Source organism: Apteryx mantelli, chromosome Z (assembly GCF_036417845.1).
Source record: "Apteryx mantelli isolate bAptMan1 chromosome Z, bAptMan1.hap1, whole genome shotgun sequence".
NCBI lineage: Eukaryota > Metazoa > Chordata > Aves > Apterygiformes > Apterygidae > Apteryx > Apteryx mantelli.
In genome coordinates this window covers 67,589,560-67,608,341 of record NC_090020.1, presented here as the reverse complement: position 1 = coordinate 67,608,341, position 18,782 = coordinate 67,589,560, and the positions used below count along the sequence as shown (strand labels likewise).

Genomic DNA, 18,782 nt, shown 5'->3' with positions numbered 1-18,782 from the left:
GAACCCCAAAAGCTTAATCTGCGCAATGCACATGTGCATGCCCTTCGCAATTTAAAGACTACTTGATGAAATACTTCTGAACTGAACAAAGAGACTTTTTTCTGTACAATTTTCTTCTGCCATACAAATGCACAACACAAAGGAACTGTGTTGACAAAATTCCTACGGTTATCGAAAAAACATTCAGTTAAAACAAAAGAATCCCCCATTCTGCTCTGTGAAGCTGCAGCAGTCCTGATCTGCAGGCAAGAGTTCATTTTACATACCCGTTCATTCCTTGACTCTAAAAACATTGTGAAATTAGCTTTTGAAATGTACCTAATACTGCAAAGGAAACCCCTGAGAGCTCAGCCAAATTTTTGATAACAAACAGGAGGCCAGTTAAGAAAGTGTGCCAAACTCTTGCCAAAGGGTAGACTTCTTACCTTGGGTAAACATTTCCAAAAACTTGTCCTAATAGCTGAACTCGTGCCAGATAGCCCAACAGTGGGTATACAGTCATCATCTGGAACAGCAGGAATATTCTTGCAACAAACGACATGATGTCATTGCTGGGAAAATTGTCTAGAAAATTCTAAACACAGGAATAATGTTACATTTATCAATGGTGACTTGATAACATGTATCAGCTGATTTTTAATAGCTCGGTGCAAGAAAGAAGAATAAAACCAAATGATTAAAATTCCCAAATCAACTCCATAAAATGTAATGTTCTCTCTCTCTCTCCTTTGCAATGTTATACCACCAAATAGCACCTAATGCTTGAATATTAAGGAGATATATCATTTTTAAGGTTAGCATTAAAGATGGAATTACTTTCTTCTTCTGAGCATCCTTAAATAGTCAAGGCTATGCAATGGCCACCTGATTTCTTAGGCAAATAAATTTATATGCTCCTATTATCCACCATATCATCTCTAGATATTAAAAAAGTTATTTAATTAGTAAAATTGGATCATATACAAGTGAGGAATGGACCATACTCTACAAGGGGAAATCCCTGAAAAACAGTATACATAAAACTCAGATATCATGGAAATACATACACAGCTCCATAACTATTTAGTATAATTACAGGCAGTAAAGTTAAAGGTTTGTCATCTATTATTTAACTGTGGATTTCCCCCCATGAGATTATTTCAAATGGCTCTCAAAATCATTTCATGGTTAAACAACAGGATCAGTTCTTACTGACCTACAGTCAGAGGAAGCCTTTAAACGCCACTTTTGGGGTAAATATTACACAAGAGATGTTGAACACCTTGCATAATATGAATCACATTTTCCTAACTTATGTCCTTGAAGAAGCTTAGGGCATGGGAATCAGCCTTGCCTGTAGGCCGATAAGAGTTTAATAGCCTTAACAGCAGCGTTACCTGCGTGGTGCTATTATGTTAAGAACTTCGTTGGCAAGGCCCAACATAACACTAGACTCCACACCTATTCACAGTGAGGACTCCTGTCTAAAAGAGCTATCATTCACCCCATGTTTCTATTTTTGAGCACCTGCAGCTAGTCCCAGTGATGACTGGGACTGGTCATGGCACACAGAATTAAATATACCCATAATACTTAATACTCTTTAAGATTAGAGTAACTAAAGAAATTAAAGCTTGAACTGTTCATTTGTTCATTTCTGTCCTTTCTTGATCACTTTCGCATTTGTTTTTAGGGAACTCCTGGCAAGCAGGCATGAATGCTAATGAGAGAACGCTAGCGTTACTCATATGCTTGTGGTAGCGCCCACAAGGCATTAGGCACCTGACCAGAATCAAGAAGGGACCCGTCTGCTAGAGGGAGTCATGAAGCAAGAAGCAGGAGCAGGGTTTTTTTTAATACATATTTATTAAAAGCTCAAGGATGAATATATAGTGCAGTAAAACACCTTACCTGTTCTATACATTCTTTGGATAATGGTGGGGAAGGAAAAGATGCAAAAATTATCACGCCAACATACAGATATGTCAATCCCACCAGGAAATAAGCAACAGAGAGGTCTCTCACCTGAGGAGAAATAAAATCTTATTTTGGCCAGCACTGACATACTGAAAGAGACAAAATAAAAATGTCATGAGAAGACTTCTATTGCATTAAACAGAAGATTTACTTGAGTAGGGACTTCAAATTTGGTCCTGGATCAGGTCAGAAAGCTACAAGAAGGTACTCCAAAGTGGAGCCAGACAAATATTACACATCTATCTACATACAGAAAAGACAGCAAGCAACAGCTGTGTCAATAGATGTAGCATGTTACTGCTGGACTCACACACACACACAAGTTATTAAAACTAAAAATACTCTCTGCTTTCTTACACTCCCCTATTATTACTAAAAGGATTGGGACACAGAGACAACTGTCAAAGACAGAAAGCCCATCAATGCCATATGTTAAATATCTTGTCAGGACTAAAATTTTGCAATTGAAGACATCAATATACCCAAATGCAGACATAACAAAGGACATTTTTAACAAGATGCTTTGAAACCCAAGAGGACGATCTACATATACACATGGTCTCCAAAACAGACACCAATACGACAGGCATCTGTATGAATGCTGGGATAATGGAAGACATAGCTAATACACAATTACATAAAATACAAATTAAAAAAACAAATAAAACAGAAAGGGATGGGTACACAAAAGGGTATATATATATGTCCTTTAGCTTCCTTACTGTATCTTATAATGACTCTTCTATTTGAATTTGCCTATCTGCTCTATTACCGAATTTATATAAACATCCCAGATAAGTGCACTAAATGACAGTCAAAGATTTTCAGGCATGAGTGCTGAAGCTAGGGTCCTAAATCCATATTTAACTGTATTATAGATACCTAAGTATGGGTTTAAAAGCTTAACTTCCATGTTCACTTCTGAAAATTTTGACTATATTTATAATGTATTTATCATGGCAACTTCATAAAATTATTAATAAAGTTTGTGAGCAACATTTAGTATTATGAAATAAGCACCAAATCTATTCAAGCACTTTTTGAAATTGCAGAATGTACATACACATTAGAGTGACCTAATAGCAATGTACTTGATGGATTATTTTCCTGCATCATTTTCTTTTTTTTTTTCTTTTTCGCAAATAGAGAGACCATTTGTTTCTAGTTATTAACTAACTAGATTCTGCTTAAGCTTATACTACACTACAGGACATTTATTACCTTTTACCAAACCATTTGCTCAGCTGCTGCTAATAATCAGCTTCTTAAAGGATTACTGCTAATACCTTCGATACGTGACCCTATTTTCCTTTGACTGAGGAGCAAGCCTTATTAGCTCAGGCAAAAGCACCAAAGTAACGAGACTATATGGCTTCCAGACCAGGATTTTATGGAATCCAGCCAGCTCAAGAGGGTGAGCAAAGCTTGCTCACTTTTGTGCAAGAAAGCGATTCCCTAAGTGTTTATCCACACTATCTCCTTGATAAAAGCAGCACATCTTGTACCTCTCTGGAGTCTTCTGAGGGCAAGTGGTCCCCAAGGAAAGTGTAAACATGCTAGATTACACATTGGAAGGAAAGTTCAGAAGGAAGCCAGTTTTTAGTAAGGGAACTGGGATCTCTTGTTCATTTTGCCAGTGCATTTCTGGTAGAAGACTGATGCCCTTTTCCCATCAGTCCTCAACAAACCAATGTTTTTGCTAATCAGACAACTGTCTGCTGTTAATGCACTGTCCCAGGACAGTCTTCATACCCTCTGGCAGCTGTCTTCTCCCAGCTACAACCTCTTCCTGTGGCTTCCCAGTTATATACAGCTGGTAGATGCTTCTCCAGTCTTTACTCTCCTAGTGCTGGTCACTGAGTAAGGCCTACTAACATCCATCAGAAGCTAAGCATTAAAATTTTCTTAAAATTATTCGCAGAATGTCTCCTCAGTGACCCGAGAACCTGTACAGCTTTTTATATTACAGCTACATCTTCAAAGACACCCATGGCCCAGCATATAACATTATTTTAGGAATAATGAATCTAAACATCTAGATTTTTATAGGTATTTATGAGTAATTCTCATTAACTGCAAGTATTAGAGACTAATCAGGGTAAGGTCATTTTGCAGACACATGGGCTCTCATCTCTTAAAGATAGGACTTGACAACTTTTCAAAATGCAACCAAAATCCTGTAAAAGAACATCACCTGACAGAACCTGTTTTCAGGTTTTTATCCAAATTTTGCTTTAAATTAGATAGTTTAGGTATATTCCTTGTGTATAAAGATTGCAGTTTCTTATGCAAAATGCACAGTAAGTCACAGTTGTCATTGTATGTGCTCTGCATATAAGTTTCAAGCACTAAGTGTCAAACTATCTTTCCTGTGGCAAGTACTTGCAGTTATGAGGCAAAGTGATCTGAAAGGGAAGGAAATTCATGCCACTTCCTTTGGACTAGACTTGATTAAGGATAGACAGGTGGTATGCTACTACCTCTGATTACACTAACCAGTTCACGCTCACACAGTTTTTTAAGAGTACCTGTTTTACTCTGTAACAAAACTAAATGCAGGGATAATTTTGATTATGTATTTTTATAGCACATAAAACATGGATTTGACCTCAGGAGCTGCCATAATACAAAGAACGCCCTGATCTCGATTTCCATAAGCAACAAGAAAAATAGTAACAGTAACTCAACCTGAATTTATCTTTGCTCAAACATCCATCAGCTCCCTTGCAAATATCTTTTTCCGTATAAGAAAGAAGCTGCTAAGACAGTTACCTTTGTACAAATGTGTGTGTGTGTGTGTGTGTGTGCGTGCACACGTGCGTGTTTAACAAGAACACCTTTTGATTACACTGTTCAGGAGACCCGAGTTCACTCTCTAAAGACCTTGACTATAAGTACTATTTAGACAATATAACTCCAGATAAAACCCTAGGGTACATGGAGAAAGATAAAAGGATTACTTTTTAAATAACACAGCAATAAACCCATTTGTCTATTTTAAAGCCTATAGCCAGATTGGGCATCACAGTGGCAAGAACTGTCTAAATAGATAGAATATTACTGTCCCTGCACCTAAGAGTTTACAATGTAAGAATCAAATATAAAACAGAAGGTTGAAAGAAACAAGGACAGGGGGGGATCAGAGTGGAAGCGAAGTAAAGATAACATGCAGTGCATATGAAGGTCACCGTTCATAAGGGTCACAGCTTGCCACCTACCAAGCCCTTGGCAAGTATGCCTGAAGTAATAGGCAGATTCTGAGGTGGAACTTGAAGGACACAACAGCTACAGTTACTGCTGACCAGAGGCTGTTCTGGTGAGATGCACAGGACAGTGTTTAAGCACCTCTGGAGGAACAGAAAATTGGGCGACTGAGGCTGGCAGCAGCAGTAAAACAAAGGCAGGAATCAGCTCTAACAAAAGGATGAGTCTGATAAATCATGTAGAGCTAACCTGAAGAGAACTTTGAAAGTACATGACTTCATATCACAACTCAAGGATGAGTATCCAGGCGGAGGTTAGGCCTGTTGCGCAGGACTGGAAGTACCATAGTGTAGGTTCCACGGCTTCTCTACAGGTATTTCTTATGCGATGCTGAAAAGAACAGGCAACTTTCAGGCCTTGTTTTCCCTGCTGCGTGTCATGGGCATAATAGTTGGTTTTTTTCCTCAGCGGCACAGTTGAAGTTAGTTTGTAGAGTCCCTTGTTGGGTGGAGGAGCCTCTATCAGTCCACAGTAATTATCACCATATTAGAAGGAGCAGCTTTTGATTATCTCATTTCAGATTGGTCACTTTTGAAAAGACAGGTGCCGCCCCTGTAATATCTCAACTGGACTCTGTCCCTATTGTACAAAGGGCCTTCACTTGTTCCAGTTTCAACAGCAAGCGATAATGTCTAACAGGATGACAAAGAAGTAGTTCAAGATGCACAACACTGTGCACTATTTTGGCTGGAAGGAGAAACTGATGGTAGGGTAGCATCAAGGGAAGCTCACTGTATTTAGACCGAGTAAGCAGTATTTGTAAACGATATTTCTATTTTGTAGAAAATAGAAAAGAACGCACAGTCCCAGGCCTTCTGCAGTCACCACCTGGACAAAAACATCTCCCCCTCACCACCCCGTCCCCCCCCGCCAGCTTTCCCTTGAGTAGGTTCACAAACAACCGCTAGGTGACAGCATTGAGTGCGCTCCTAGTCCTTCCTCTCATTCCTGCTCTGGGCTTACACAAGCACTTGGACAGCAGCTCAGGGAACCAGATCACAGAAATGAATCATGTGAAAAAAATATATCACCTTTGCTATCTGGGCTAGTTTGCCACCCAGTTTCCAACCTAGTTCATTGTGGAGTTGCAAACGCTTATACTGACATATACAACGGGACAGCGGTGGGAGAGCGGAACAGGGAAAACATTACTTAACCAGCAGTGCTACTAAACACTGAACTGCAGACTAAGAACCACGCTCACAGGGCTTCCCCAGGCCGTGCTGCTGCTATTTGGCTTATTCTAGAGTATTTGCTCATTGCTCCTTTCACACCCACACCACTGTACTGCAATAGTAGCCAGAAGACTCCTCCTCCCATGCGTGTTTTAACCTTGAGCAGTGATACCTCTCTGTGACCAGACTGGAAGCTGCTATTGTTTTGGATTTCTGACTCCATAAAAGGAATGTAACTGTTTTTCTTACTTTTTTACCCTTCCCCCAAAAGTGGTTCTTACCACCCCTAGTTTCAGCAAGTTTTATTCAAACTAAAACAGTACTCTTCCAGCTTGTCAAGTTCTATGTCTTTTAACAGAATTCTGATTGAAGTGATCTTTTAACATGTTTATACATAAAAAATGGGGTCTCCATCTGACTCCCTGTGAGGTATTGATATAATGAAAACATTTTACTGATGTAAATATGTATGAAACAAATATCCTCAAAACTATGACTTTCACAGAGATTGGGAGCTGTATACATATGTAAAACTCCTAATTGGTCCAGCAGCTCAATGAAATAATCACAAAACAATTAGTTCTTCAAGGATATCAATGCTTCATTAACATCTGCAAAACACTTTGGAGACCTAGGTGACAGGGTCCTACACAGCTACAAACAGCAAGGAAGGAAATTATGAATACTGTCTAGTGATGTTAAAAGTTACTGTGACCCTGTATAAGCAAAGGAATCTACAGCCAAATAAAGCTCCTGAAGGAACTAAGCACATTTGGCTTCCCATTACAGATCTTTCCTGCCATACTTGAAGGTGCTCTTCCTGTGCAATTCAAACACTTTTCTGCAGTGCGAGTCTTGTTCAGGGCTTGGGATGCATGCTAAGGCTGACCTGGAAATCCAGCTCAAATCCCAGGAGGAGCATTTGGAAAAGCTGATTCAAATACAGGCAGCAGTTTCCTCATCCTTAACACAGTAAAAGGAAGTTGGATGATATTCCAGGTGCTGCTCTTTGGAGCTCTGATTGCTTCCTCCAGTGTCAGTGGAGCAGGAATAGGCACAGCAAGAGTCTTGAAGGTGGTATGGAGGCATTAGGCCTCCTCTGCGTATAGGACTGATTGCAGGAGTGATTATTCCTTCAGAATTTGAAAGCCAAAACTAACAGGAAAGAGAAAACTTGCCCCTTTTCCACATCATAAGAGTTTCTTAAGAAAACTCTTTGAGAAGAAATTTACTAAATTGTCTTTCTCCAGAGCTCCATTAATCAATTGTTTAGTTGTTAAACTACTTTCAGAAGTGCCCATAAAACACAAGAAGCTTTCTAGGGGGGTCACTCTCAGCTGGCCTTGGTTTACAAGGGCAAGAAAGTTACCTTGGGGATTATTAAAGCAAAATGTCATCTTACTGCATTGGCACATAACCTGCAATTCACCTCTGAATCAGATGTACCAGCTTCTGATACAGATAATAGTTAAAAATCTTTGTATGTCAACATAGTTACCTTTCCAACTAAGATTTTGATGAAGCTGGACAAAGTAGGGGAGGAAAAACACACGATAATTAGATTAAAAATGTACTCTAAGACTCTAACATTCTATCATATTTACTTCATTTTATATTTTACCAGTCAAAAGAAAACTTCCTGCCTGCCTCATAAGATGGGAAGATACTAAAGAGGAATGCAGTTTCATCTAGATAAGCAGGACATAACATTTTCAAAGAGTAAAGAACCAGTCCAAAGCCTACATATCACACAGGTTCCCAAACCAGGCTTCAACTTCAAAGATTTCTTAAATAAGGTCAGGTTTCCCTACTGACCTTGGCTTGAGTTGTGGCAGAAAACTACTGAAGCAACTCTGAAAAAAGACATTATCTAGACTCCAACATTAGCATTCAGAACCCTTAACTAGAACTAGCCCTATGTTCAAAATGCTCAACCATTTTTCATTCTAAAATTTGTCACTTTTCCTGGAGCCTTACAACATTGTCAAGCCTTCTGCCTGTTGTGTATAATTTGTCCATTTACTGTCAGTCTGACCACAAATAATTTTGCACCCCTCCTCAGGGGTTTCATCTGAATAAATTTGTAATGCATCTATTACTCACTGGCAGCCAGTGAAAAGTATGTATAACTGCTTTCTTATCAGATCACAAGAGAAATTTACATTTTCTGAAGCTATTACAGTCCCTGGATGAACTGCAAGAGAGGCAGACAAGAAAATATTAGTGTCGCCTGGCAATCTAGATACAAATCAGCAAAGTCTTGTGAAATTACTTACATTGTTTTCTTGATTCCTGTTATTCTGAAGAAGAGTGATGATACAATTGTGGATGAAGAAGGCAAGTGTCAGAACCCCTGTGAGCTGAGGAAACAGAATTCTGAACTCTAAGGGGGAGAAAAAAAGTGTGTTAATAACTTGCTTCTGTGAAATAAATAATGCCAAAATGCAGAGAACATATAGCATTGGAGTCTACTGCCAGAAATGTGAACTGCCATGTTGAAATGGGACAATATCTTGTCATTAAGCATAGTGAATCCAGATATTTAATCATGAAGTACAAAATGCATGAAGACAGTGGTTACTATATAACAGTCTCCAAGAGTCTGACAAGACCTCAACAATCAAAGATTATTTGGTTAATCTTGGACTTTTATATAAAGCTTTTCTGCTTCTCAACAGTGTAATTAGAAAGCATTTTGAGGCAGGAATCAGCTCCAGGGAGATTGTATGTGTACCAGTCCCTGAGAAAGGAAACAGGGAGAAGGTATCTTTTGTCTCCTGGAATGACCAAGATCAACAAGTTAGTTATGCTACAAGTAGAAAACTGACAGCTGTAGATGCGTAAACAAGAGATGCTGCTTCCAAACTAGAGCACTAAGAAAGGCAAAGGAACTTCTTATCATACCCCACTACTACTTTTTTTTTTTTTTTTGGTCTCCATGGGAATATCATTGCTTTGCTTCTTTTCATACTCAAAGCATTATGTCCACAAGACTGTGTTTCTGGAACTGCTGCAAATATTCTAGGAATTTACCAGTGCTGTAACATCAATAAAGCACCATCTTGGTTGGTAATATATAAGGATACACCTACACTTCAGAGTGTTATACCAATTAGAGATCCCTGAGCTAGCTCAGCTTCTGGAAAGCATCCAGCAATGCAGCAATACACTTATCAAAGTCTCACAAATCCTCACAGATCAAATTGTACAGAGCTCCAGGCAAACACATCTGGACCAGATTTCTCTAAACTGCAATGAAATCTGCAAGGTAAAGGCACCCCAGGTAATTAAGCAGAGGGCTCCTCCAGCCTGACAGAACGTACCTTCCGGAGGGCATTATGCTGGATTCACTGCATCTAAAGTATCTAACCAGCATGATGCGATACCAAGAGAACTCAGAGAATGCAAGCGAGTCTTGGGCTTGTTTTCCACTACTTTAATCTCAGTAATAAAATCAAACTGACAGATGCAGAATCTCTCTCAGCACTGTGTTTTCCCCACCACTATAACAACCAGTTGTAGCTGGATGTGTATGCATTAGCTACGTGCTGACCTTGTCTCCTAGCAGTACTAGTCACATTGCCAAAATCATCAAACTACTGGGTATTCTATTTCTTACAGTAACCTGCAGCACATATGTATTACTATAATTCATACTAAGATTGCTTAAGAGAGCTTTGGACTCAAACCTCAAGACACTTAAAACCAGTCTGGTTTCTGGTTTACGTGGGTTTATTTGCGAACCATAGTTTGGGTGAATTTTCTCCTGCATTACAAAGAATCTGCAGATATGAATTCACCAAGACTGCTGGTACAGTTCACAATCAAACCCTGCTTTCAGAGAAAGGTTATATGGGGTTTCTCAGAGAGAGATGGCAGCAGTGCGTTGTATTTTACCTAACTTCCCTGTTGTATTTTCTTTAAATCTTAGCTTTTGTGTGCAGTACCATCAGCAGAGGCCAACTTTAGCACTTTGTATTTCTTGATTTCATCAGCTAGTTGGAAATCAAATCTTGTAGCAAGCCAACAAATCATTAACTAGAATCCAGTTTCTTAAAAACTCATTTTATCCCATATTACTGTAAGACTTTGGATACTGGCAACTCTTCACTTGCCAAGCCTTCACTCCTGAATCTATGTACAGCAGTTCTCCCTGTCTACATAAATCTTGCTTTGGAGCAAGACTAAACATTTTGGTCTACCTACCTACTGACTTTGAGCAGTGCAGGCTAGCATATTATTTCTACTTACAGATAGCATTAAGAATAATGCCATACCAAAATAAATTAGGTCATTAACATAGATGCTAATCATCCAGTGCTTTGAAATCCAAATTGTTACACTGCAAACAAAAGTAATTTGTTAGTCCATAAAATACACTCTAAAAGCAAACACAGTGATGGAGGAAAACAGACTAAACAGACTGCACTGTTTCAGACCTTACCTATATCTATCTATATGTTCGTACAGACGTTGCAGCAGTCAGGATTCTTAGGGAATTATAGAAAACTTTCTTACATCCAATTTATCCTCATAGCATCTGTGTTGGTCTTGTGCAAAGGGATACTTGGCAAAAATTGCTTGGCTTTGAAGACTCAAGCCAGAACAGACCATCATTTTCCTTCTCAGTGACATAACCGAGCTAAAGAAAATGTTTTACCAAGACTTTCACTTGTTTCTCAGCATTCAGATCTTGAAATAGGGTTCTAAAAGCCTGTCTAAGATGAGGAAGCAATGACCTTCAGCAGCCATGCAAGAATGAATAAACAGAATTGATGACAGCTCTTCCCACTGAGAGGTGGGGAGAAGAAAGACAGTGGGTTATATGAGCAGAGTTCCTTGCCAAAAATACACAGAATACACTAAGCTGTTTATTTGGCTTATTATTTTATCAGACCAATTTAAGTTCAACTGTAGAGCTGAATCAACCAAATGGGAGTGGTAGAAGAAGAAAAAGCATAACTGCTGCAAGACTAACGCAACTCTCATGTGAACACACTTAAATTAAACGAATTTTGTATCATTTACTCAGTGACTACTACCTGTAGTTTAGCTATCGAGCTAGAATGCCTGTTGCCACAGTGTGTTATCATGATTTCACAGATTAGAATAGATTCTACTGCCAACTGTGGAACAGCTCTGGTGTTTCTGTTTTGATCCCCACCTTGCTATAGTAATTTAAAATTCTTCCTAATGTTTTAAATCATTCTGATTCTCTTCTTCAGTTCTACATTCTCAGTCCTAACAATAGTTTGCATCCCCTGTGTAAAACTAGTACAGCGCTTATCATGATTAGGAAACTAAAAGTATCCTTGCTACTTAAGCCACATACTGCTGGGAAGAATGACACAAAACCACAGAAGAAATCCTAAGAAGGTGCCTACCTATCTCTGAACTTGCCTTACTGAAGTAAATAAGTAACTTTTAAAGAAAGATAAAACTACTTTTGCTCCTAAGCATTTGAGAGTGATCCAATTCAGCAGGACAGCACACAGTTCCTCGAAGCTAACTGGCAGTGCAATTTTTCCTGTTGTAAAGTGTGGGGGCGGGGAAACAACAGCTAAACCCTGGCCCTGATCCCTCTTTCCAAGTCTCCTAAAACAAGAAACTGATCTCTCTAGGCTCCCTGTTCATGCAGTAGCACTGCTTATATGACTGTGACATCTCACACAGTGATTTGTAATATCACTGGGAGGGAAGGGGAGGAAGAGAAACTCATACTTTAAAGAAAGGAAAGATAAACATACTGGAGAGCTAGTAGGCATTTAAAAGCGAAGGGCTAAGAGCAAGGACTAAAACCTGCAAGAGGTTGGGAAGTAAGGGAAAGCATACTCATAAATCATGGTGAACAAGCTACTTCATTTAAGCAAGACAATGTGTAGAGAATTTATAACACCTTTACCAGTCAGTCTATCTAAAGTTTGTCAGTTGTAACTACTGCTGAAATAGGTAAGGTCTGAAAACACAGCAGCTAGAACTTACTATAATATAGGTGAGATGAGGCTATGGCAAGCTCCCTGTTACATGATAAAGGCTGGAGATACCTCTAATGGTTGCTCCTCCTCTTCTCCAGCATTGATACTGTCTCCTAAATAAGCAACATCACTGCGAAAGGGATTCCCTGTCTCTTTGTCACAAGAAATCCTTCCTGAGCTTCTAGATGCAACATCAGACAGCACTTCCTCACTCTGGTTACCTCCCAGAGGTGTTAATAGGCAAATGAGACAGACATTTATGAATTCCTTTAAGAAGTCTAAACCCCACAATATACATGTTTCATTACTGCATTTTAACTATCTTACCTGCTACAAAAAATTCGTTCTCTGTAAACCAGTTGTATTCTAAGTGGATCCCGAGATGAGCAGCCTTCACAGTGACAAGAAAAACTAAGTAGACAACTGAAACCGTACCTAAACAAGACAAGAGCCAAACAAACACCATAAAACAGTAGAAAGTATGCTCTGTTTTATTCTTACTTCAGCCTATTAATTATCAGAAGTCCAAACAGTTAGGGTTGGTATTCATTCTTAAAAATACAGGGTAAGTGTGAATTCCTTTCTTTTAGCTCAGAAGTCAGAGAGAGAGAAAGAGCAACACGCACCCATGCAAGCTCTCGGTATGTTTAATACTCTCCAGATGCTGCATTAGTGATGGTAGATGGGGTGCCCAGTAATCCCCAGCACTGGGTAAGTAGGGAGGTCTCTAGGCAGTAGAAGAAGGGTTCCAGCTTCAGCTATCAGGATTTCAATCTGACAGGGGACACAGCCGGCTGAGGAAGTGCAGGTTTTACAGTGTCCATTCAGTCCTTAACTTTTGAACCAAATGGCACAGTGAGATACCAATTAATGCTAACTGTAATTGCAAACTTTACACTGAGAGTCAGAAGCTGAATAACTACATTTGACCGCTATGGATTTAATCCTTGTCTTGAACATAACCTAAGCACACAGGATCTGTATTCCATCTGATTGGTCCAGAGTCACCCAGCAATACTTTGCACAGCATGAGAACTACAAGTAAGATCAGAGATGGATACAAATGTCTTCCTGTGTCTGCATGTGGGACAGACAGCATATGATCTTGGCTCCTGTCATTTAAAGAGACATGGACAGAAGAAGGGCAATAATAACTACCCAAAAACTGAAGGAAACTACATCAACAGTAATTAAGACTACTGTGATGAAACATCTCAGCTAACAATCCTGCTAGTCAGAGAACAGGCTATAAGTAAATGCTGATTCTTTACCCCTTCACTTATATAGGTTAGAATACAGATTCAGAGAAGACACTGTTTCATTCCAGCAATATCTCCAAGATTACAAAATAAATTAAGGAAATATTTCATTTGATTACACAGAGAGGAATCCAGGAGTTAAGTAGGGAAAAGGTTCTGTACTTGAGGATCAGGTGAACAGCTAAAATAGCCTGTAGTTTCCTAATTATTCAACTTTCTGTAAGGGTAAAGATCAGTTAAAAAAAAACCCTTTTATTTCAGCACCTCAAAAATTGCCTTCCACTTTTCCTTGTACTGTAAGCTTTAAGGTTTACCAAAATTAAGGCAACTTTGAACAGTTTTTGCATTACATATTAATCTTCTGAATATTAAAACATGAAATTTCTCATAACTGCAGATTAGTCCTTAAATAAAAAATAGCTGCCCATGATAATACACTTTGAGCATATTTTAAAAACAGGTACAGTTATGGCCAGATCTCACTTGAAAAAGTATTTTCTTATTCCTAATCTATTAATGCCTGATATTTTCTATACAAAAACCTTACTTTTTATATAGAAGCACTGTCACTTATCCAAGTTCCTATGTTGTATTTTTATTTGGCAGCTCCAGCAGCAGCAGATCCAAGCTCTAAGTAGGTGTCACACCAGAACAGAAGACAAACTAGGCCCTCAATTCCCTGTCCTCTACCCCCTCTACCATACACCTCTATCTTTTTCAACCAATTCTGTGTTCCCCATCTCCTTTTTGCCTCCTCTTCACCATGGGCTTCAACACTATGCCCTCCTACCTCTCTTTTTCCATAAACTGGGACCAACCCCACCCATCATCCATGCACTTTATTTCCCCCCTACCAATCCCTGTCTTGGTTTGTATCTCAAGACAGAGAAACAAGGGCAAATGACAAATGTTGGTCCTTGTAGCACAGAACAGACCAGGGAACAGGGAGCTGTGGCAAAGCACAGCAGCAAGTTACAGTGATTGACTAATGTTGCTACTAATTAACCAGCTGATTGGTAGCAAACAACTTCAGGTCAAAGGCAATTACTCTTTGAAAGTAACCATCTGCATTGAAGCATTTACCAGATGAAGGATATGTCTGACTGCTTGTGCCAAGGTACCATGCATCAAATGCTGCTCTGAAGTATGTGTACCATAGTTTAGAAAAATCTGTCGTAAATACAGTAGAACTTGTTTTACAGGATTATCAAGGAAGTAAAAGAAAAAAAATTAACTCCTCATTAATATCAAGGTGCAAACAAAGCAGGACAGAAAGCCTGTGGGTGATTTAACAAACCAATCAATGAACTACTTTGAGGTAGGATATTGGCTACTGGAAAATTGCTCACTAGAGTAGCTTTCACTGCTTGTAGGTATTTTAACCACAATGAACCTATTCTTTCAGAGTACTTGTTACCTACCTAGGACATTAAACTTTGCAAAGAAAGATGGAGACTTCAGATTTAGCAGGGGCAGAAGAACAGCAATCAGGTAAAATGGTACTGTTCGTGACTTGTCCCACCACTCCTCAAAGAGCTCAAAACCTGTATTGTTGCCAGAAAGGAATGTCACACTCCCGTTCTGTGGTGGGTTATCTCTAGCAGCACCCGGACAAATAACTGGAACAAAGGAAAACAAAAATATCCCCTGATGAAAAAAAGTGTTATTTGCACATAATCTTCACAACCAAGAGCCCATAACTTCAGAGAAGTGTTTTAGCAGGACGGAGTAGGATCACTCAGAAGCAATGTTTGACAGCTCAGCTCTGTTACCCTGGTAACACTACTTTTATTTTTTTCTTTATCAGGCGTTCAGTGCTAAAATTTCACTGCTAGGCTACACTGCCAGGGTCCTTGCACGGTAAGCTGACAAACGTTAATGTGTTTTCGGCTGAACATAAGCAAGCAAGATGCTAATTCCTTTGTAGTGTGAGCTGTTGCACAGGATCAGCCTTAAAGGTCACATACTACAACTAGGTGTGTCTGTTCAATGCCCACATGCACGTGCTGGAATCCAGTCATAGCAGTGCACCTTGGCGTCTGGATGCATATTTAGCATCATGATCCGCCTCTGCACACTTAAATAAGATAATACAAACCAATGCAAGTGCCTCTGCATACAGAAGAGCCTGTATTAGTGTATGTTGCCCTGGGAACACACAAGCTGAGGATGACAAGAAAGCTGCTGCAATCAATAGCAGGTCTAAAACTCATGAACTAAAGCAAAACACCCTGTCACCTTGGTGCCTTGCCAGATACAAGCAATTCACTGCTAGACAACACCGCAGAAGCAATTTGACATATGCATCATAACGCTGCCAGAAGGGAATGTCCTGTTGTGTGGTGGCTCATCACTGGCAGCACCTGGACGAGTGACTGGGACAAAGAAAACCAAAAATATCTCTTGATGAAAAGGGGTTTATTTGCTTATTGCTAATACAAGCATTTGTTTCTAAGAGATGCCTACAAAATTATGTGCTGAAATATGAACCTGTCTTATTGTTCTCTTACTTCCTTTTTTGAATCCTGGCACCCCATAATATTTCATAGCCTCCCTCCCACACTAGCTTCATGCCTATTCTGTTACAAAGAAAAAGGTGTAGAAAATGTCCTATCAAACTTCTTAAGAGACCATCACGTTACTTTACTTAGATTTCTCATTTGCTTTCTCTCCATTGCTTATAAGAGGATCGTTTCACAAACCTTGAAAAATGCTTTCATTGTTACTGATCTCTTTGCTAGCCCTGAATGCCTTGCCAAGAGCCATTCAAACATCTGACAGCCCTTAATTTTATGCAGCAGCTGAATTAAATCTTCCAGTCACTGGAAGATGCTGTGGAATATGGTTTTCTACTTCATCTCTAAGTTATACCTCCTGCTGTATATGAATGGACAGAACAGCAGAAGCAAGAGAGTACAAAAGGAAGAACACAGCAGTAGCTATTGGTGCCTAGCTGGTAAGGACTGTAGAGGAAACAGGATTCAGCACAAGCTCAAATGCAAATCAACTAGTTTTCAAAGTTTTCTCAACTCCTTTGCCTGACTCTAAACAGCTGCTCTCCAGAAACAATGCTGCAGCACTGTGACACACAGCTGTCTGACTGGTTTTGAAATGTTTCCCCATTCCCATATGCACCTGGGATAGAGATAATTTACTGCTTCATAACAAAGAACTACATGGCCAGTTACTATACAAAGGCATAAAAATCAGATGCTGACAATATCCGAGCTCCTACCTTCATTGTACATTATTCTGTCTACTTAAGATTTCTCAGCAGACCTATCTCCATACTCAGCTGCGGCGTTTTGCCTTAGTCATGAAAATGTCAGCCTCTCCCCAAAAGCAAGTGGACACTTGTGCAGCTTGACACTTGCTTCTTCTTGTGTTCAGCATCATTAAAGCTGTGGTTACAGCATTTTTTAAAAGAATATTGTAGAGCTGTGAGGAGCACAGATGCCCTAGCCAAGATTTTCAAAAGCAAACAGATCAGCCATGCCGCAGCTTCGGGGTGCCAAAGTTAAAATTCCTTAAGGGAATTCCTCATTGTACAACTACTGTTAGAAGTCTAACATTCATGATCTCAAGGACAATCTAGCTGGGTACACAAACATGTAATTTACTTTAAGCCTTGCATCCAATTTTTTGTTTTAATTATTAGGCTTGCCAAGTATGTAGTTATTTGTGGAAATACAAATCCCAGATAGAAAAATTAGTTTTTAAAAATAGGTAGCTAGACCTTAAATTACATTTTATAACTGAAACGTGGATAAAAACTAGGCATGAAACCATGCTGATTTGCCTTTAAGCCCCTGCAAACAAACAGGGAACACAATACTAATAAGTGATTCTTACCTTTGTTACTTTCATTAGTGCCAGGAACAATTTCTGTTACATTAATACCATGAACAAAGTCTGAAAAGAAGAAGAAAATCTTATGATAGATGTTCTACACCTGCTATTAGACTGCTATCTGTTGCCTTAAGAAAAATCAGTTAAGGAAACATTTTGGAATATGACAGAGATATAATACAGCAGCTTGCACCCCTCACTCCCAAGTAGGTATTTTTGAACTTTCATCTTAAAAACCCAGAATGTTTAACTAGGAATCTGAAAGAATCTGAAGCTGCCTTTAAAGCTACTGCTTATTTGTGTCAGTTCTCACATATTGGAGCTTTTTTTGACAACACTTTCTAAGACAGCTATAACAAAGCACTATCGGGAAAATCTTTCACGACATCTGTGACATTCTCCTGGACATGGAGGCAGAGCCTCCATTCAGACACTAATTATATTGTTGTTTTTAAAAACGGAGTCTCTATCACTTGTTTTTGAACATTGATGACATTTTTTGAGACTGATCACTTTACAGTACTGTAGTTTCCTAGATGGTTACTTCTCCTGAATGCTGTACTGTAATGAGCCTAATGACACACACACACACACGCAGCAAAGGGTTTTCATGTTCTACTTCTAGCACAAAGTGTTTTAAACTAGTCCCACCCTTCTGCACTTTCTTCTCAGCAGCCCTGTCCATTTATAAGTCCCCACGCTTCCCCTCCCAGCTGCTCATTCTTGTTTCCCCAGTATACCTTTGCTTGTCCCAGCCAACCTGTCTGCAGTGCTGCATAGTAGATTAGTGAACAGATCCATCTTAAAAAGAGCCTCTTTTGGGATAGAAAAAAGGTTTATGGAACCATACCCTTAGTCCACACAGTATTATATGGAAAAAACTTCCCCTACTGATTTTTCTAATCTTGTTTTAGAAGAGGCTGCTGGACTTTTTTCCATTGTATTATAAGTAAGGGAATCTCTGGAAAAAGGTTTAAGTCTCACTACCTACAGTCATCTCTAGCACTACTTTGTTTCAAGTACACTCCTGTGATACTTTACTGTTCTGTCACAGTAGGTATTTTCGAGTTTCTGCAACTTTGCCAGTTCCAGACTTCTGGACAGCAATTTCCTTCTTTGCAATCTGAAGTTTAAGTCAATCAACTGAATCCTACTCTTTCTATGGCCCAAAGAATTGTTTCTACTTGTGTATCAAAGAAACTAACACAAGCTGGCAGTGGCAGCACCCTGAGAAGATGCACAGGAAGCACCATTCTCACGGGCGGCACATTAAGTGTTACACGAGAGATTCTGTTTTGGGTGTC

At 39.3% G+C, this 18,782-nt stretch overlaps 1 protein-coding gene across 4 annotated transcripts in view; it reads right to left on the bottom strand.

The window, feature by feature from the left end:
- Positions 1 to 18,782, bottom strand: part of SLC38A9 (solute carrier family 38 member 9) — a 51,987-nt gene that overhangs the window by 10,376 nt on the left and 22,829 nt on the right. For 3 of the 4 annotated variants that reach the window (XM_067315234.1, XM_067315236.1, XM_067315235.1), the window contains 6 exons: positions 17,482 to 17,541; positions 15,051 to 15,248; positions 12,698 to 12,805; positions 8,672 to 8,778; positions 1,891 to 2,004; positions 426 to 574 (listed from right to left, as the gene is read on the bottom strand). In XM_067315234.1, coding sequence (XP_067171335.1) covers positions 426 to 574; positions 1,891 to 2,004; positions 8,672 to 8,778; positions 12,698 to 12,805; positions 15,051 to 15,248; positions 17,482 to 17,541 — 736 coding nt within the window. The remainder of the gene's footprint in view (positions 1 to 425; positions 575 to 1,890; positions 2,005 to 8,671; positions 8,779 to 12,697; positions 12,806 to 15,050; positions 15,249 to 17,481; positions 17,542 to 18,782) is intronic. The other variant, XM_067315237.1, reaches the window with a different exon arrangement.